General features: G+C 41.5%; 3 protein-coding genes across 4 annotated transcripts; all 3 read right to left on the bottom strand.

Annotated features, from left to right (window-relative positions):
* nepro (nucleolus and neural progenitor protein) lies at nucleotides 1-3983 on the bottom strand. Its single transcript, XM_020089644.2, has 9 exons — nucleotides 3783-3983; nucleotides 3142-3296; nucleotides 2969-3057; nucleotides 2256-2384; nucleotides 2048-2122; nucleotides 1604-1911; nucleotides 1304-1362; nucleotides 1022-1218; nucleotides 1-930 (listed from the first exon to the last, which is right to left on the bottom strand). The coding sequence occupies exons 1-9, from the start codon at nucleotides 3943-3945 to the stop codon at nucleotides 588-590; spliced, it is 1518 nt and encodes a 505-aa protein (XP_019945203.2). The 5' UTR covers nucleotides 3946-3983; the 3' UTR covers nucleotides 1-587.
* Nucleotides 3984-6785: 2802 nt separating this feature from the next.
* tex30 (testis expressed 30) lies at nucleotides 6786-9417 on the bottom strand. 2 transcript variants are annotated; one of them, XM_069533221.1, is made up of 5 exons: nucleotides 9310-9359; nucleotides 8888-9124; nucleotides 8749-8800; nucleotides 7689-7903; nucleotides 6786-6990 (listed from the first exon to the last, which is right to left on the bottom strand). In XM_069533221.1, exons 1-5 carry the CDS (start codon nucleotides 9349-9351, stop codon nucleotides 6820-6822), a joined length of 717 nt encoding a protein of 238 aa, XP_069389322.1. In that variant the 5' UTR covers nucleotides 9352-9359; the 3' UTR covers nucleotides 6786-6819. The 2 variants fall into 2 exon arrangements, with proteins under 2 accessions (XP_069389322.1, XP_019945385.2); XM_020089826.2 differs by lacking the exon at nucleotides 8749-8800 and having other exon boundaries at nucleotides 9310-9417.
* Nucleotides 9418-9737: 320 nt separating this feature from the next.
* Nucleotides 9738-16211, bottom strand: poglut2 (protein O-glucosyltransferase 2). The gene is made up of 10 exons (XM_020089766.2): nucleotides 15793-16211; nucleotides 14252-14457; nucleotides 13912-14117; nucleotides 12671-12748; nucleotides 12217-12389; nucleotides 11076-11313; nucleotides 10608-10817; nucleotides 10385-10474; nucleotides 10061-10165; nucleotides 9738-9898 (listed from the first exon to the last, which is right to left on the bottom strand). The coding sequence occupies exons 1-10, from the start codon at nucleotides 15990-15992 to the stop codon at nucleotides 9881-9883; spliced, it is 1524 nt and encodes a 507-aa protein (XP_019945325.2). The 5' UTR covers nucleotides 15993-16211; the 3' UTR covers nucleotides 9738-9880.
* Nucleotides 16212-16228: the final 17 nt, after the last annotated feature.

Genomic DNA, 16228 nt, shown 5'->3' with positions numbered 1-16228 from the left:
AACCTTGATGTATTGTACTGGTTTTATTCCTTCTCACACGTCCATGTCATTTATGTCATATCCAGATAAATGTAAATACACATCTTATGCAGACATTTTGTATTATAGTCAACAGGCATTTAAAACCTTTCTGCATTGACATCCTGCACTTTGTAAATATCAGAAAATCCTTTCTTCTTGCAGATGGGAGGTTTGTGTCCTAATATGATATTTTCCATTAAATTTCTAAATTTAAAGTGCTTAAACACTGTGTTATTAGAAATTGATAACCATGAAGAGTTCAACTGATCCCTGGCAACATGTAACTCAGACACAGGATCAATAATAAAAAGGTTTTATTATACCTAAGGCACAAACTCCTATATTGCAAGTGTCACCAGTTAAAACCTTTTTTACTGACTGATGTCTTTAAATCAAGCCACATCCCTGTTGTGATGGTGGGTGTGGTCAGAGCTGCACCAGACTCTCACCTTTAAACCAACCAGCACATCCCAACTCAACATTCTTTGGCTTCATTATTTTAAAAACAGGAATGAGACAGAGAGCATAATGAGCTCAGCTGCACACAGTGAGTTTGTTTCAAAGTGTCACAAACCTACAGAGGCAAAAATATCATCTATGTCATCTTGGCCTTCACAGTCAGTGGTCTGAGGTGTCTCCTTATGTGTGGTCCAGGTTCTCTGTTCATCCTCTGACAGTCCAGATGCTGATAACTCAAACCTCCTTCTACTCTTGCTCCACAGGTGTTTCTTTTTTATACCAGTCTTGATTGTTGACAACCTTATTTGTCTCCTGAGGAACTGGAAACGTGCTCTCTGGCGAGGGTTCATCCTCAGGGCAGCAGAGAAGCGGCAGGTTCTCGGCGCTGGACCACGAGGAGATGAAGCCCAGAGAGCTTCCTGTCTGAAGCTCTGCAACCTCCTCTGGACACTGAGGATCAGGAGAAATATATATTTAATACTGCAACCTCATCATAGTAGTTCTACCTCAACAACTTCCTATTGTGTGGTGCTGCTCTTACTTATAGCCAGCAGCCTCCAGGCACGTCATCTTGTGGCACTTCAACTGCAGGAAGGTTAAAAGACATTTTTCCTTTTGTCTTTGCTGGGATTTACACCATCTGATCCTTTCTTCCAGACAAGCTGCCATGTCTTTGAATGAAGTCGCTTCTCTCAATAGTTTCTTGAAGCTTTGTGCCCTGTCTTTCTTGTTAGGTGTCTGTGGGAAGGATTTGTCAAAGGATCAGTACACTGGATGATCAGTTGACAGGTAAATAAACACTGCATCCGATTTGCTCACATACCTCCTTAAAGTTCCTGAAAACCTCCAGAAATGGCTTCATGTCTGTGTCATGAACTAAACCTTGGAAATAAAGACAGAAAAAAAAAGTTGTATTCAGTATTACTTATTAAAAATAACAGCCTTATACTAACCTGTCACATTTAAAGAACATATTAGAACAGTAGGACATTTGTTTCTTTATCCACTTCTAATTGACTTGAATGAATGAAACAAACAGGCACATACTTTAAGACAGTATCATATTACTCCCCTGATTTAAGTGTTTCAGACAAAATACAAATCCTAGGATAAGGCTCCACACCTCTTTGAATAGCCACGCCCAGGTCTTCTTTAACCTTCCCCTTCTGTCCTCTGTTACTGACTTGAACAGAAGATCTCTTCTTCTTCTTCTTCTTCTGTGTCACCTTGTGGTCTTTGGCCTGGGCACCATGCTTTGGTCTTTTGATCAGTAACGATGCATGAGAAGGACTCAGGAGCTGAGCCACATCTGCGGGCAGGGAGAAGTCTGTGAGGAAGGGCATGGGCTGAGCTTGGGCGACTTCTCTGAGGAACTCCAGGAGCTGCTGGTACAGAGTAGACAGGCTGACCAGGACACCACGGAAAATCACCCTGATGGAGGCACAGAGATGGGTGGATTTAGATGGTGGTGATGGAGAAAAAACACTTTTCTAAATCTTAATGCAAATTCAGAGTGCACATTCTAATTCTGCCGCTTCCAACTTCAACAATGAGGACAAACACTCACCACAATCGACTGAGCAAGCTGGTTATCACCAAATTCAAGATAACAAACTCCAATTTCATCTGCTGATTTGAGAGTCTGAAACAAATCTGTTAAGGGCATGAGGTGACTTAATTGATTAAAGAGGCAGACACTCAATTCAAACATACAGATTCACATCTTCAAAGATTTCTATCATGTTTCACAACAGTACCACATTTGGAAAGGATACGAGAATGCTCTGATGCAGCGGTCCAACGTGCAGCTCATCAGCTGGGTAGCTCCCAGCACTTTGAGACAGAGCCACTCCAGCATTGGCTGACTGGGAACATCACAATCACCAGTCTTGATGCCGAGTCCTCTAAAAACACACACACACAAGCACAAACATCCCATAATTACTGCTTAATTACTAAGGCTACCAAGCACATTGATTAAACTTGGAGTGAAGAGCATTTTTTGTACTCTGTTGTGATTTATTTGGGATTAAATTAACACCCCAATTTTAGTTAATTGTTTTTTTTTTCTTTTAAACACACCCAGATGTCTCCAGCTGATGTGAAAGTACCTCAACTCATAGTAAATGGATCTACAACTGACTGAAGCTTGATTTATTTTCACTGCTTGGTTTGTTTTACACAAAAAACACAGATGACAGTAAGTGAGAAAAGGATGAGTGATCTTTGAAGATTCTTCATAATGTAGATTCTTGTTTTTCTTCCATATTGTATGAAGAGTATCTACTCTTTGTCGTATTTTATTATTTATTATTCTTTATCAAGATCATTACCTACATTCAAGAGTATGTGATAAGTCTCTCTTTTACTGAGAACGTTGTTGTTGGGCGTTTATTTAAGTATATGTGTTTATTCAAATCGATGAATACTCAATAAAGACAGGATACATGGCTCAACCACCATGTCACACTAACCAAGTTTTAACTACCTTTGAATCCTGTTGGGACACAGATAAGTCAGTTCATCAAGAGCCACGTCCAGCTTCATGTTCTTCAGCCTGTTTACACATTGTTCAACCTGGGGGCAGATAAGACAAGATGTGAAACACAACTGAGAAACATGGACACAGTAAACCCACTGAAGCAGATCACACATCCTCACCTGCTTTAAACTTTTGAGCGTCTTGTTTCCCCTGAAGCTGTTGTTGAGGATGTACAGCAGCTCGTAGAGAACGCGGACCTCCGTCTGAAGAACCTCACTGCGGAGCAGTTTGAGGACGTTCTCGTTTTCAACCAACAGAGCTGCAACATTTTTACCTGCAAGACAGCGACGATACACACATGAACAACTCACACACGAGGGAGGACATGGAGGTGCAGCACAGTACAGCAGAGTCCAGCACAGCACACTATCACATCATAGCACAGTGCACTAGCACAGCATACTAGCACAGCATACTAGCCCAGCACACTAGCCCAGCACACTAGCCCAGCCCATTAGCACAGTGCACTATCACATCATAGCACTATGCACTAGCACAGCCCAGCACATTAGCACAGTACGCTAGCACAGCACAATAACACAGGACACTACGCCAGCACATTAGCACTATGCACTAGCCAAGCGCACAGCCCAGCACATTAGCACAGTGCACTAGCACAACACACAAGCACAGCCTAGCACACTAGCACAACACACAAGCACAGCCTAGCACACTAGCACAGCACAGCTGGACTGGAAGCGACATGACGCAGCAGTGTGAGATGCGCGCCATATTGTTCTAGGATGAACTGCGGTGGTACCTGTAGCTGAGCTGAAAGTTACCCGGACACTTGAAACAGCTCCAGGGAAGGAAATGTTTACTCTGTTCCACGGTTCAGCTGCCATGCTGCTCTGCAGGAGCAACTCACACCCGGAAGTGAGCCAGCCAATCGAAGCCGACCGCACCGTGACGTCAGAGTCCATGTTAAAGGCACAGCGCACAGAAACTAAAGAAAGTACGTTCTTCTTCTTCTTCTTCTTCTTCTTCTTCTTCTTCTTCTTCTTCTTCTTCTTCTGGTTGTTTCCTGGCGGGTGGCACCGAACGTTGAAGGTGCATTACCGCCACCTACCAGGCTGGAGTGTGGATCAGCGTGTTTTTTGCCAGTCAGTCATGATGCTACTTCTAATTCTAGTTTTGGCTTCAGCCTTACTGAATGTTACCTCCACACTTATTTCCTGTTTTAATGCTTGAGAGTGAGTCTGTCATTTCATTTCACACAATGCCTCTGTGAGCTGGGATCCACACCTGACTTCAGTTAGTGAATGATGCAGTCTATAAAGTGTTTTATATATTTCATAAGGAATATTTGCTCTGCAGTGGGATGACACTGATTGTAGTGATACCAATACTGATAGTGAATTTAAACATACTATAACCTCTGTCTTGTTTTGCTCTGTCCACTGTATTACCAACATCTCTACTGTATAAAAGTATATTTTATATATTGTTTGGCTCCTTTGACCCATCTGTGTATATTGGGACCAGAGTATTGTGTGCAGTCTTTAATTGTCCCTCTGCTATGTCTGCCCAATTTCCTTTTCCTTTGTCTCTCTTCATCTTTTCTTGGACGTAACAGTCTAATCAGACAGGGGGAAATCAGCATGTCGGTGTCACAGGATAAGGAGCTGTTGCACTGTAGAGTAAACTAAAGTAGATTAAAGTCGTAAATCTCAGTCTTCTTAACAGGTCAGATTTTTTTCATCAAGATCCATCAATTATTGTCTGAGAAATCGAGAAAAAAATGTTGGAAAAACAATACAGACTAATCTTAGCTGCTCCTGTGGCTGCTGTGGATTTAATTACATTACTGCTATTAGTAGTAGTAGAATTAATGAACTAAATGTATCTGGACCTTTTTAAGAAGTTAGCCTATGTTGAACTATATTCTATAATATACAGAAATAAATCTTGAACAGGTCTAACCCTCTCCAATTCTAACTACTTAATCATGTTAATATTGTTCTCATTATTGGTAGTTTAACAATCTGTCAGAAAACCTCTAACTATTTCTCTCTATTGCTCATCATTTCAAATACTGAGATAAAACTACATCAAAATAAATGTATCAGTTTATCATAAATCGGACCCAAAGCCAAAGTCCTCTACACAAATGAAAAAAATGTTAATTAATGGATATTATTCTTATTTTTGCCCCCAAATTCTGCACACTGGACCTTTAATAAGCAGCTGATGTTTCATCATCATCATCGAGGTCCAGTCAGCTCATGAAGACCTGCGGGAGGAGAGTGGGTGGGTCAGCTGTCTGCAGAATATACATCCAGAGAAACTGAGGACCGTGCTGCTTCCGTGAAGCTGAGTGGCAGCTGCAGACAGGAGGGAGATGTTCCTGGCTGCCATGGCAACACAGGACAGGGATGGTGACTTCTTGACTCTGCAGGATCCTAGGATGACTCCCCTCAAATCCCCAGCAGAGGGCGCTGTCATACTGACATCTAATCCTCACATGATGGCGCCTCAGAGATGAGCCGAGCATCATCCAGAGGGATGGAGGAGACATTGTTGGACCGACTTCCAGAGTAAAACTTCAGCTGGTATCATTCAGGCTGAGTACAAATTACCCGAATCTCTAATAGTCTGTAACCAAAATCAAAGTTGACGTCATACACTGCTTGTGTCCATCGTCCACACAGTCTTTTCTTCTGGGTTATTTATCCTTTTATTTATCCTTGAATGACATCATGACTCCTGCTGCCTCTTAAAAAATCATAGACCCCAAGGTGCATGCTGGTCCAAGCAAAAGCTGAGGTGCCTACAGTGCTGCACAGTTCTTACATAATAATAATAATACAAATAATAAGTGTATCTATTCTAACTATCTATATTAACAAATGCTAAATAACACCACAAATTAAAATAGCTTGAACTGTATCTTTCATTTTTATTATTGGCTCCATCATTCCTTTAATTGTGTTATGATGCAGGTTGAGCCCAGTGCACAACATTTTCAATCAACCTTTTAGTTTATTGTCTGTGACTTTATAAAAAGATATTTATCAGACATGAACCTGGAAAGTCTGGAAGTATATATTTATTTTAAAATAAAATACTTAACAATTATTCCCTCCAACATTTCTTAATCGACCAAGTCTAGTCTCATATATTAGAAGATTGAGTCTGATTGCATTTTTCGAAAGAGCCTCAACTTGATCAGTGACACTACTACTTTATTTTAGATCAGTTTAAATTTGTAAATTATTTTCACAATACAATCAACCAATCAATGCAGTCTGATATAAATGTGTTACTTTAATGAAATATTATTTCATATAAATAAAAGTATATAATGCACTGATGACTGGCACCGTGAACTACTCCTATCTACATCAACAGCACAGCAGCAGCACCACAATATGAAATGTTACTTGATTATTCATTCAAAATAACTCAGATCTTCATTATACATTATTTTCCTTGACAGGCAACTTAAACTGAAAACTGTGTATTACATCTTATAAACCAGACACCTGCACTGCATTTTACCACTTTGCATAATTTCTTGTTAAACTTACTTGAACTGTCAAAGAAAGTCTGTTGTAGTTTTTAAAGTCACTTTCTTGTGGAGCTTTTCATTGAGTTGTAGATGAGCCACTGAGGTCAGATGCAAATGTCCAGCTACAAGGGCTGAATGTAAAAAGTTGTTTTGTTAGGTAATAAAAATGTGGTTTTGGTTGATTTAAATAATATCTCCATTAGGTTTTTACGAAATTTCTGAAAAACAAAAGACTCTCTGTGACAAATACACTTAATTCAACAAACACATCTAAACAAACATGACATTAACTGATCTGTGCTTCCTGTTTACTTATCCAGGTAATGACTTGTAAGTTGACTTCATCCATCACAGACTCCTCTGACCTGCCCTTCACTGACAGCCCGTGGCTGCCTCCTTTTACCCAGTAAACCTCAGTTGGAGCTTTTAACTCTGTCACCATCGTGTCAAAAAGCACCTGAGCAAAGACAGAAAGCAAAATCATTGTTGTGGCACAAAATACATTGCACAAGCTACAACTGTGGATTAATCAGAAAACAGCATTTCTTAAGTTGCAATTCATGCAGTTGATTACAGGACTGGATTTTCCACTGCCCACCAACAAATGATATCTACAACTTTAAAATAAAGACAAAAAAATACATACACTATATGGACAAAGACATTGGGACACCTCTTACACCTACAGAAGCTTTTATGACATCCCATTCAAATCCGTGGCTTTAATATGGTGTTGGTCCCATATTGCAGCCATAACAGCTTCCACTCTTCTGGGACGGCTTTCAACAAGATTTTGGAGTGTTTCTGTGTTTTGCCCATTCATCCAGAAGAGCGTCTGTGAGGTCAGACACTGACGTTCGACTAGAGGGTCGATGGGGTTGAGGTCAGTGCTCCGTGCTGGCCTGTCAAAACTTTATGGACCCTGCTTTGTGCACTGGAGCAGAGTCATGGACAGAAAAGGGTCTTCCCCAAACTGTTCCCACAAAGTTGAAAGCATAGAATTGTCCAAAACGTCTTGGTAAGCTGACGCATTAAGGGACAAGTCCAACCAATGACAATAGAACTGAATGAAACACATGAATACCATGATTAAGAGGTGTGTCCCTCTACTTTTGTCCATATAATGCACATTTAAAACAGTGGAGGCAAACTCACCTTATCACACATGTTGTCCTCGGTGCCTGACACAAACAGCACTGGCACGTGTTCTGGCAGTGCCCTGAGATCCTCACTCCTCTGGCGGTGGGTGTGTGTCTGTCCTGGGGGGTGCAGAGGGAAAGACAGGCAGATGACACCCTGCACCGCTCCCTCTGTTCCCTCACTCAGCTGTCGGGCTAAAGCTGCAGCGGCACGACTCCCCATTGACCTGCCTGTGGAGACACACACGTTATACAGAGAATAAATCCCAAACAGCCGCAACACAAGAGTTTAATGCACAATATTACGTTTTTCAGACAATATGTGATCTTGTCAAGTGAACCCACAAAATATTAAAATGGGAATTGTGAATTTCATTGATTGGCTTTAAAAGTTGTTGGTTTTATTATTACCTCCACCGAAGAGGTTCTGTTTCTGTCTGCATTTGTTTGTCTGTTTATAAGACACTTATCAGGATTACGCAAAAACCACAGGATGGATGACCACGAAACTTGGAGGAAAGATGAGTTAGGGAAAAAGGACATTACGTTTCGGTCTGACTCCTCAGTTTATTGCAGATCTACAACCCGGCTGACGCTTCGAAATCCTCTGGCAGTTTAACTCCAGATTCTCAGCTAAAGACCAGGGGGACAGAGATTTTGAAATAAGAGCTATAAGGCTCTGGAACAGCCTACCCAACGGAATACAGCAGGGTGAGTCAGTAACTTCCTTAAAATCAAAGCTGAAAACTTTCTTTTATCATATTGAATTCCCTGATTCTACCTAATTCTAGTTTTTGTACTGGGCGGTGCATGCTGTTTTCATTGTTTTCATTTAATTTGTATGTACTTGTGTCTTTTATTTGTGAAACACTTTGCAACATTATTTTACGAAGAGCTATATAAACAAAGATATCATTATTATTAATATCATTAGTACATTTAAATGTGTTTTTAAAGGGGGGCTGATTGCCTAGCAAACAGATTGATTTCAGTTTAACTTGTACAGTAAGGGTACAAATCTTTAATTGTAATGCAAAGTCACACACACACTGTATAAAACACTGTGTATCACCCACCTCCAATGAATATGTGCTTGATGTTAAACCTCTGCAGTGATTTCAAATAGTCCTGTAAGAGGAAACCACATCTTACTCCTGCAGATTCCCACAGAACGAGGATGTAAACAGTGTCTGTTGAATGAACGGAGCCCCTCACCCACACAGCGTGGAACACCTTCACCCTGTAGCTCAGGTTTAAGGCTCTGCAGGTGAAACGCAGGCAGATGAAGCCGCTTGAGGCCAGAGAGTGAGCCAGAGACACGAGGTGAGAGAGGTGCATGTCTCCACCGGCTCCATGTGTGAGGATCACCGCGGAGCGGACACGTGTCTCTGAGGCAGGGACACACACAGCGGCGTCCACACACTTTGTCCCCACCTGCACCTTCACTGTGTCCTGCACCGGAAACAAGAGGCAGCGTCCACCACAGCGACATTTAGCTTTAACACATGTCTCTTGTGGGGAATGACGCAGTTTGACACATTACCTAAACTAAACAGCGACTGCAACAGAGAGTTAAAGCTGGTGTTGTACCAGGATCGTGTCTCTCTTACTTTAGAAGATGGAAAGTTCATATTTACCTCCACAAACTTCTCCATCGCTTCTGCGATACCTCGTGACATGGCTGCTGACTAGTGACATCTAGCGGTTGGGAGTAGTTTTTACAACTTCAATGTACGACTTTTTTCCATTGGAAAAAAACACATCTATCTATCTATCTATCTATCTATCTATCTACCTATCTATCTATCTATCAGTATACAGAGAAATCAGGAATAATGTTGACAGCCCATGTGAAGCATGGTAAGTGTACATTATAGGGTAATGACAGAGAACAGAAAAAAAAGAGATGCAAATAACAGTAGAGTAGATATCAACCAACTTAATGGCTGATATCTATAGATATCAAATAATACAATTGTCTAATACTTTGATTGAAATTGATATAAGGCCTTTCTGAATGTGTGTGAGTGTGTAATATAATAGCAGATAAAAAAACATACACATGTAAAAAAGAAATACATTTATTTAAAAAAGATGACCTAAGGTGATATTTATCAACATCACTCATTCATACAATTAATCCACATTTGTACAAATTATTTGGCACTATATCAGATATGAAGGACTTCTCTGTAAGTGACAGGTCCATCAAAGTTCATCTTTTGCCTAAAAAACAAACAAAAACACGGACGTTAGAATTAGGAGTGATGTATATACATTATGTTACAAAACTCTGTTTGAGTAACCTTTAGGTGCAACCTGCAGTATTTTAGGTGGAGAATGTATAAAAGTCATTTGATGCAAGGGAAACATATCTGTGTCCTTTACCCTCGTCCTGTGGCAGTAACATGGGAACAGGTCGTCAGTCGGCTGCTTTACAAGCTCCATGTCCTTACGAACCGCAGGCGCAGTCACCTGGAGTTTGGCATATGCCTTCAAGAAGAAAATTGAACTCACAGAGAGAAATACAACAGGCAGAGGCAGTTCATCATGATAACAACAACCTTATTAAAACATATTTCTGAATTATGTGAAATTATTTTATCCAGAATAACTTAAATATTGTTTATCAACACCAACGTAATATATTTGCGAGCCCTGGATGATTGTGTGATGAGGAAGAGGGGTACAAACTTTCTTGTAGTACTGTACCTGGAAAAGTTTGTAGTAGTAACAAAGTATACTGTCTCCCATAAGATGATTGCGGGCAAACTGTTGACCTGCCAGTGCAATTTTCTTTACCTGAAAGAAGAATCAGAGGGACTTGGCTTCATTTTTTAATCACAACACAGAAGAGCGAGGCCAACAAGTATCCCCTCAAAAAATTCATACCAGATCAAATGGTGTTAAAAACCAAATGAATAATCATCATCACCTCTTCATCGTGGTCACGGGCCCACTGGATCTTTTCCAGCAGGTCTCCCAGGTCCGCCCTTATTGGGATGAAGTGCTCCCATGGTCGCAGCTCATTGTAAAAATGCTCGTAGTAGCCCGAGTCCTGCTTTAACACCACACTGTCTCCTGCCAACAGGTACGGCAGCCGATACGCTGCCACCGTGCCGTCAATGTTTATTTGGTACTTGTACTGGAGGTGGACATGGAACACAAATTTAAAAAATCAGTGCTAGTTAGAGTAGCGAGGGAACATTTAGAGCTACATGGAAACCTAACCGAAGATGTGTGTTCTGACAACAAGTAACTGGACCTTTAGATCTGTCCAGAAGAAAATATGAGTCTTTATCATAGACACTGCTTCACCTGAGCCTCCTGCCTTTTTGTGCAGACTGCGTTTCTTCAAGGTTTATTTTTTAGAAGACACTGCCAGCTATAACGGTGCACTTACCTTGAAAAAGTCAAAGAATGAGACGTGTTTGACCAAGGGCCCGTAGAGACTCTCGTCGTGCTTGAAGAAGAAGAAGTTGGTGAAAGCTGCGTCTATCATGTGAGGATGAGCCCTTGATAGTTTGACCAGCTCCAGTCGCTCCTGACGACTGTCCCTCCCCCTCCAGAAGGCCGTGGTGTTCTTCTCTGGCCATGGCGGCCCTGAGTTGGCCTGAACTGACATCATGTCCAGACTTACTCTGTTGATTGGGTGGACACAATGATGAAAGTCAAATCTGGCACATTCATTCATATCAGCATCTGGAACTTTAAATGTATGTCTTCATACAGGTATATAAATAATACCCTGGTGTCAATACAGGGTGAGACTTTCTGCAGGGCTGAATCCAGGCTATGTCTGGGTTTGCTGGGAGTTTTTGTCACGCACAAATCAGCCATCTCACACTTCATAAAAATGCATGAGGCTTTATACAAGCAGAGAGGCATGCAGAGAAAATAATGAGCATCCTGACACAGGTTTATTTGAGTTTCATTACTCTGTCTGCACTGTGGCGGTGTCAGGGAACAGGCCTGTCCACACTGTCACCTGCTAAAGAAAGATATTTAAAAACCTTCATAACATTGACTTAAGACCTAGATACTGAAAGACTCAATGTTTTTTTTTGTATTTATAGACAAGCTAAGTTTATATTCATATCAGATTGTCCTGAACAAGTTCATTTATCAAATCTACCAAACCAACCAGAAAAAAAATACAGAATGTATTATTAAAATGTCCACAGAATCTTAATATTACTGTCGTATAAGCTCCCTGTGACACAAGGTCACTGTTAGAACCCACTGTGGAATGAATCCCACCTGACTGCAGATCCTCTGCTCAATGAAGGAAAAAGCTCAAGTTTTGGAGACCTGTTTTTTTATTCTTTTATACTTGTAAGAATTATGGTGGACTCTCCGGATGACATTCCTGAGGTTTTTTTTGCCGACTATTTCGAAAATGGTTGTTCACTGTACTTACAGGTGGTGATGGGGGAGTTGATTTGCATAAGTTGCTCAGTATGTGTCGACTTTTACTTTTATAGAGTAAATGAATCATGTAGCTTAATCAAAATTGCTTTATAATTTCCTTTTTGGACACTTACCTTCCCATGGTCTCCAGGACAGACTCAGTCAGGTCGTACGTGGGCATGACAATATCTCTAGTATTGTTGGAGCCGCACCAAGAAAAGATGGGATGGAGCTTGTCACCTGGTTTCCTCTTCTCCAGTGGCCAGTCACCCAGGTTAACAAAAAACTCAATGTCAGGGAGCTGCACCTGCACACAAACAACAATACAGAGAAGAAAACTGGTGTGTGTTCGTGTGAAGGAAAGTGTCAGTCATTACAAAACAATATTAGAAGAATAATATCTCAAAAGAGAGGAGATACTGTGCGTGCCTTATTAAAGACTTTGAATTCATATATAATGCTACAACCGCCTAATTAAATATATTAAATTATGTGGAAGATAATAGTCAAGAATGGAATGATAAATAAAACTTATCATGAGGTGTGTGGAGAATAAAAATGTCTGAATACTGCTAAAGAAGAGCTTACCTTCCTGGTGAGTGACAGGAGGATAGAATCCATAAAGATCCTAAAACCTACATGTTCTCCCAACGTTTTCACGTAAACCTGAAGCAAATTCAAAAAAGTTATAAGAACATAAAATTAACACATTAGGGCTCAGGAATTCATTTTTAATGCTTAACTTTAGACTAATTCAAATTTAAAGTCCTATAATAAAATGATAACAGCTACTGAACCAACATGTCAACAGATCCATCAGCATAACAGCTGAGCTACCGTCACCTGCTCAGGAAAGCTTCAGACAAAACAGTTTTGTCAGACTAGTATTTCAGTTATCAAGAAGAAACTCAAATGTGTATCACAGGACTTAATTCACAATCATAGATTGTATGGGCCCCAGACAAATGAGACTTGGGGGCCCCTATATTGAACCAAACCAATACGGTTTTATGTACAGAGCAGATCATAACATTTAAGGTGGTTGTTGTTGCTGTGGACTGATGAGCCTTTCTCATGGGCCCCAGGGAATTGCCTGCTTTGCCTACTCTGTTGTCACACCCCTGTTCCCAATGAGATATACAAAGAAATGACAACCAAATAATGAGGAACACAGGAACACAGAAACATAACGCAGAAATGACAAACAGGGAGTGGGAATGATTGACAACGGATTACTAATACGTCCAGATAATGTTAGCACTGTGTGAATAAGGTTTAGACATATCACTGTTACAGCCACCTGGATCGACGGTGGTATTTTGAGAAGATTGTACGCTTGAACACGGGATAACACGCTGCTCTTACAGGTGTGTCGCACAGCCTCAGGCTCTCCTGGCCGACTTCACATTAATCTATGTCCCTAACTACTATTCAGCCCAAGGAAACACGACCCTTTATTACTCTACTTAACTATCCTCTGTCTATTTAAAAGGCAAACTGGGGATTTTCTTGTAAAATGACAAATGTGTTAATGGACCTCACTTCTTCGCTGTTAATTTAACTACAGATAAATCATTACATTACTTTACAAACTGTGCTAAGAATAAAATATCACCACTCACTTGGTGTTTCGTACCAGACGTTGTTTTTTAATGACACCTTCACTCAACCCAAACGCTGATGTATCAGCATCTTTTGAGCCATATTTACGGCGAGAAATATTTCATGCACATTTAATATTTCTAACATGATGATTTGGATGTTTATTGCTGATGTTGCTGCTTAGTTTGTCTGTTTTTAGTGGTTTTGGTGTCTCAGGTGTTGTGTACCTTGTTGTCTTTGATGGTATAATGACAGAGGCTTTGCCGCTGTCCAAAGCGCTGTGGGATCTCCTCAGCGTTACGATCAGGGTCAACACTCTCGTAAAGAGAAAGGTCCCTGTCTATCTGGGGGAAGGACTGAGGACAGTGCATGTGGGCCTCCCATACAGAACCACTGGGCTGGGGACAGTCACAGACCTCATGGTAGACTGGGCCTGTGGAGGACAAACACAGAAACAGCAATAAGATCTTTCACATGCAGGAACATGAGCTTTTCTATTGTGACCTAAAAGATCCAGACAATTCCAAATCAAAACGTACTTTGTCAGCAGCTTGAGGTGTGTTCTACCTTTGAGAATGAACGGCGACTTGGCGACATGCTTGTTCTTGAGCAGAACGTGGATGTGAAGGTCTGTGTAGGTGGCGTACATTCTGTATCGAACCAGGAATGACCCATCACGACGATCCAGGACCTGGATCCAAATCCTGGTGAACTGCTCCACCGGAGACAAAATCTTCACGTCGAAGGTTTTCTCACCAGGGGAAGCTGTGACACTGTGAGGGAAAGAACATGGAGAACGAGCTCCTGTTAGGAGAAGAGCTGGAAAAACCTGGCATGCTGGAATGTGCAGATGGGTATGACAGATGGGATACATCTGATTGTATAAATAATAACAATCGGCCACCAAAAATCTGTATTGTTCGAGCTGTAGATCTGTTTAGGATCATTATTGTGCTGAACCTTTATTGTGTTGTGTTCATTTTTGTTGTTCAGTGTATGTTGCTGCTGATATAATCTCATGGCAAAGCACGTGTGAAAGTGACACCCACTGAGTGACTATGCATGGAGTGGGATACCCTCAGCTTTTGGATGAAAGGGGTCACTGGAGGTTCTCTAACATCTTTGTGCCTGAGGCGCAGACTTTTCATGTCTAGCCATTATCGACTAGTTTAGCATTTCATCTTTCACACTACACCACGCACGGTTCAAAGATTTACGTCTACGATTACTTTCTTTGTAATCGAGCTGTGTTGAGTTGTTAATAGAGATTCTGTAACAGTGACCTGTCTCATCAGAACTGGAGGGAGGTTATGTTTCCACCCGTCTCTACACTTCGCAACCAGGACGTCTCAGAGACAGCGCAAGCCCACATGAGAACCATTTAAAATTGCATTAGGAAAAGTGTGTGCAACATTAGAGGACATTTAGTTTCCCAGGTTAAGTATGGTGGCTCTAAAGTGCAAATCACAAAAGTTGACAACAAATCGCATTTGCAACGACAAATCAGAAATATAATCAGCATTTCTTTACTGTTTAAAAGACAGAGTACATCCATCCAATCAGAGACAAGCCTTATTGGTAGCAGGTATGTTCTTTTACCTTTAGAAGTTAATACCATTGTGATTTGTTGTCATGTTGTTTTCTGTTTGTATTTGCTATTGTGATTTATTTTCTGACTTTCTGTTGTTGTTTGTGATTTTTCGTTGTGTTTCCTTTCTTGTTGTTCTGTATTATTGTTGTGTTTTCTGTTGTGTTTTGTGATTTGACGTTTTGCAGTTCAGGGTCACCATTCATAAAAAAATGAATCTAGCCCTCATAGAAACACAAACATTGATGACGAAGTCTTGACAGAACTGTGCCTTAATGTCTCCTTTATTCATTCAATCAATAATGGATATGCCATTTGTCCAACTTTGTCTGTTGACTCAAGTAAACAAAGTTGCAGAGATTATATGAATCTATATAATACATGTTTAACTTTGCTCATCTCCAGTCAGACGCTACGTGGAGCTCTTGAAAGCAGAGCAGTGACATCCAGGTTGCCACAACGGAAAAGTCAAAGTTATGGCTCCAACAACAGATCTGCACTGGGCCCGAGAGTGACTTACTTCCGCCCGGAGCTGTCCACCGCCTGGATGTAGAAGAACCGAGCCGGGAGAACAACGTCGGCCTCCAGTCCCGGTCCCCACACCAGAGTGTCCGCGGCACTGAGGACCGAGGCCCCGGGGACTTCATGTGAGGACACGTCCAGGCAGCAGGACAGCAGCAGCAGCGGCGGCAGCAGCCACGAACACAGCCGGGGACACATCACCGTGCCGGGGGGAGACTCTCTGACTCTGCCGCTGAGAGGAGGAGCTCCTCTTCTCACTCAGCTCTGACACAAAGACTCGCCATTGTTGTTCAGAGCGTCCAGATGCACCGGGGTCAGTCTGAGAGCGGCGCTCGTCCTGTCTCCATCAGGGACAACTCCGTGAGACGGGTGGTGACTGACAGGAGCTCCTCCGTCTGCTGAATGAGCAGGGGGCGGGACGACGACGCGTAACA

The sequence above is a fragment of the Paralichthys olivaceus genome, chromosome 10, assembly GCF_024713975.1.
Source record: "Paralichthys olivaceus isolate ysfri-2021 chromosome 10, ASM2471397v2, whole genome shotgun sequence".
NCBI classification, from domain to species: Eukaryota; Metazoa; Chordata; class Actinopteri; order Pleuronectiformes; family Paralichthyidae; genus Paralichthys; species Paralichthys olivaceus.
The sequence above is the reverse complement of the archived record's forward strand: the minus strand, read 5'-3'. Positions and strand labels throughout refer to the sequence as shown.

Excerpts from the sequence above, each read along its gene's own strand:
- nepro (XM_020089644.2), bottom strand. The coding sequence starts at position 3,945 with ATGGACTCTGACGTCACGGTGCGGTCGGCTTCGATTGGCTGGCTCACT. Across the intron at positions 3,058-3,141 it reads CGCTCAAAAGTTTAAAGCAG|GTTGAACAATGTGTAAACAG; the intron begins GTGAGGATGTGT and ends ATCTGCCCCCAG. Across the intron at positions 2,385-2,968 it reads TGTCCCAACAGGATTCAAAG|AGGACTCGGCATCAAGACTG; the intron begins GTAGTTAAAACT and ends GTGTGTTTTTAG.
- tex30 (XM_069533221.1), bottom strand. The coding sequence starts at position 9,351 with ATGTCACGAGGTATCGCAGAAGCGATGGAGAAGTTTGTGGAG. Across the intron at positions 9,125-9,309 it reads CGATGGAGAAGTTTGTGGAG|GACACAGTGAAGGTGCAGGT; the intron begins GTAAATATGAAC and ends TTTCCGGTGCAG. Across the intron at positions 7,904-8,748 it reads CAAGCACATATTCATTGGAG|GCAGGTCAATGGGGAGTCGT; the intron begins GTGGGTGATACA and ends GTGTCTCCACAG.
- poglut2 (XM_020089766.2), bottom strand. The coding sequence starts at position 15,992 with ATGTGTCCCCGGCTGTGTTCGTGGCTGCTGCCGCCGCTGCTGCTGCTG. Across the intron at positions 14,118-14,251 it reads GTCGCCGTTCATTCTCAAAG|GCCCAGTCTACCATGAGGTC; the intron begins GTAGAACACACC and ends TGTCCTCCACAG. Across the intron at positions 12,749-13,911 it reads ATACCATCAAAGACAACAAG|GTTTACGTGAAAACGTTGGG; the intron begins GTACACAACACC and ends AATTTGCTTCAG.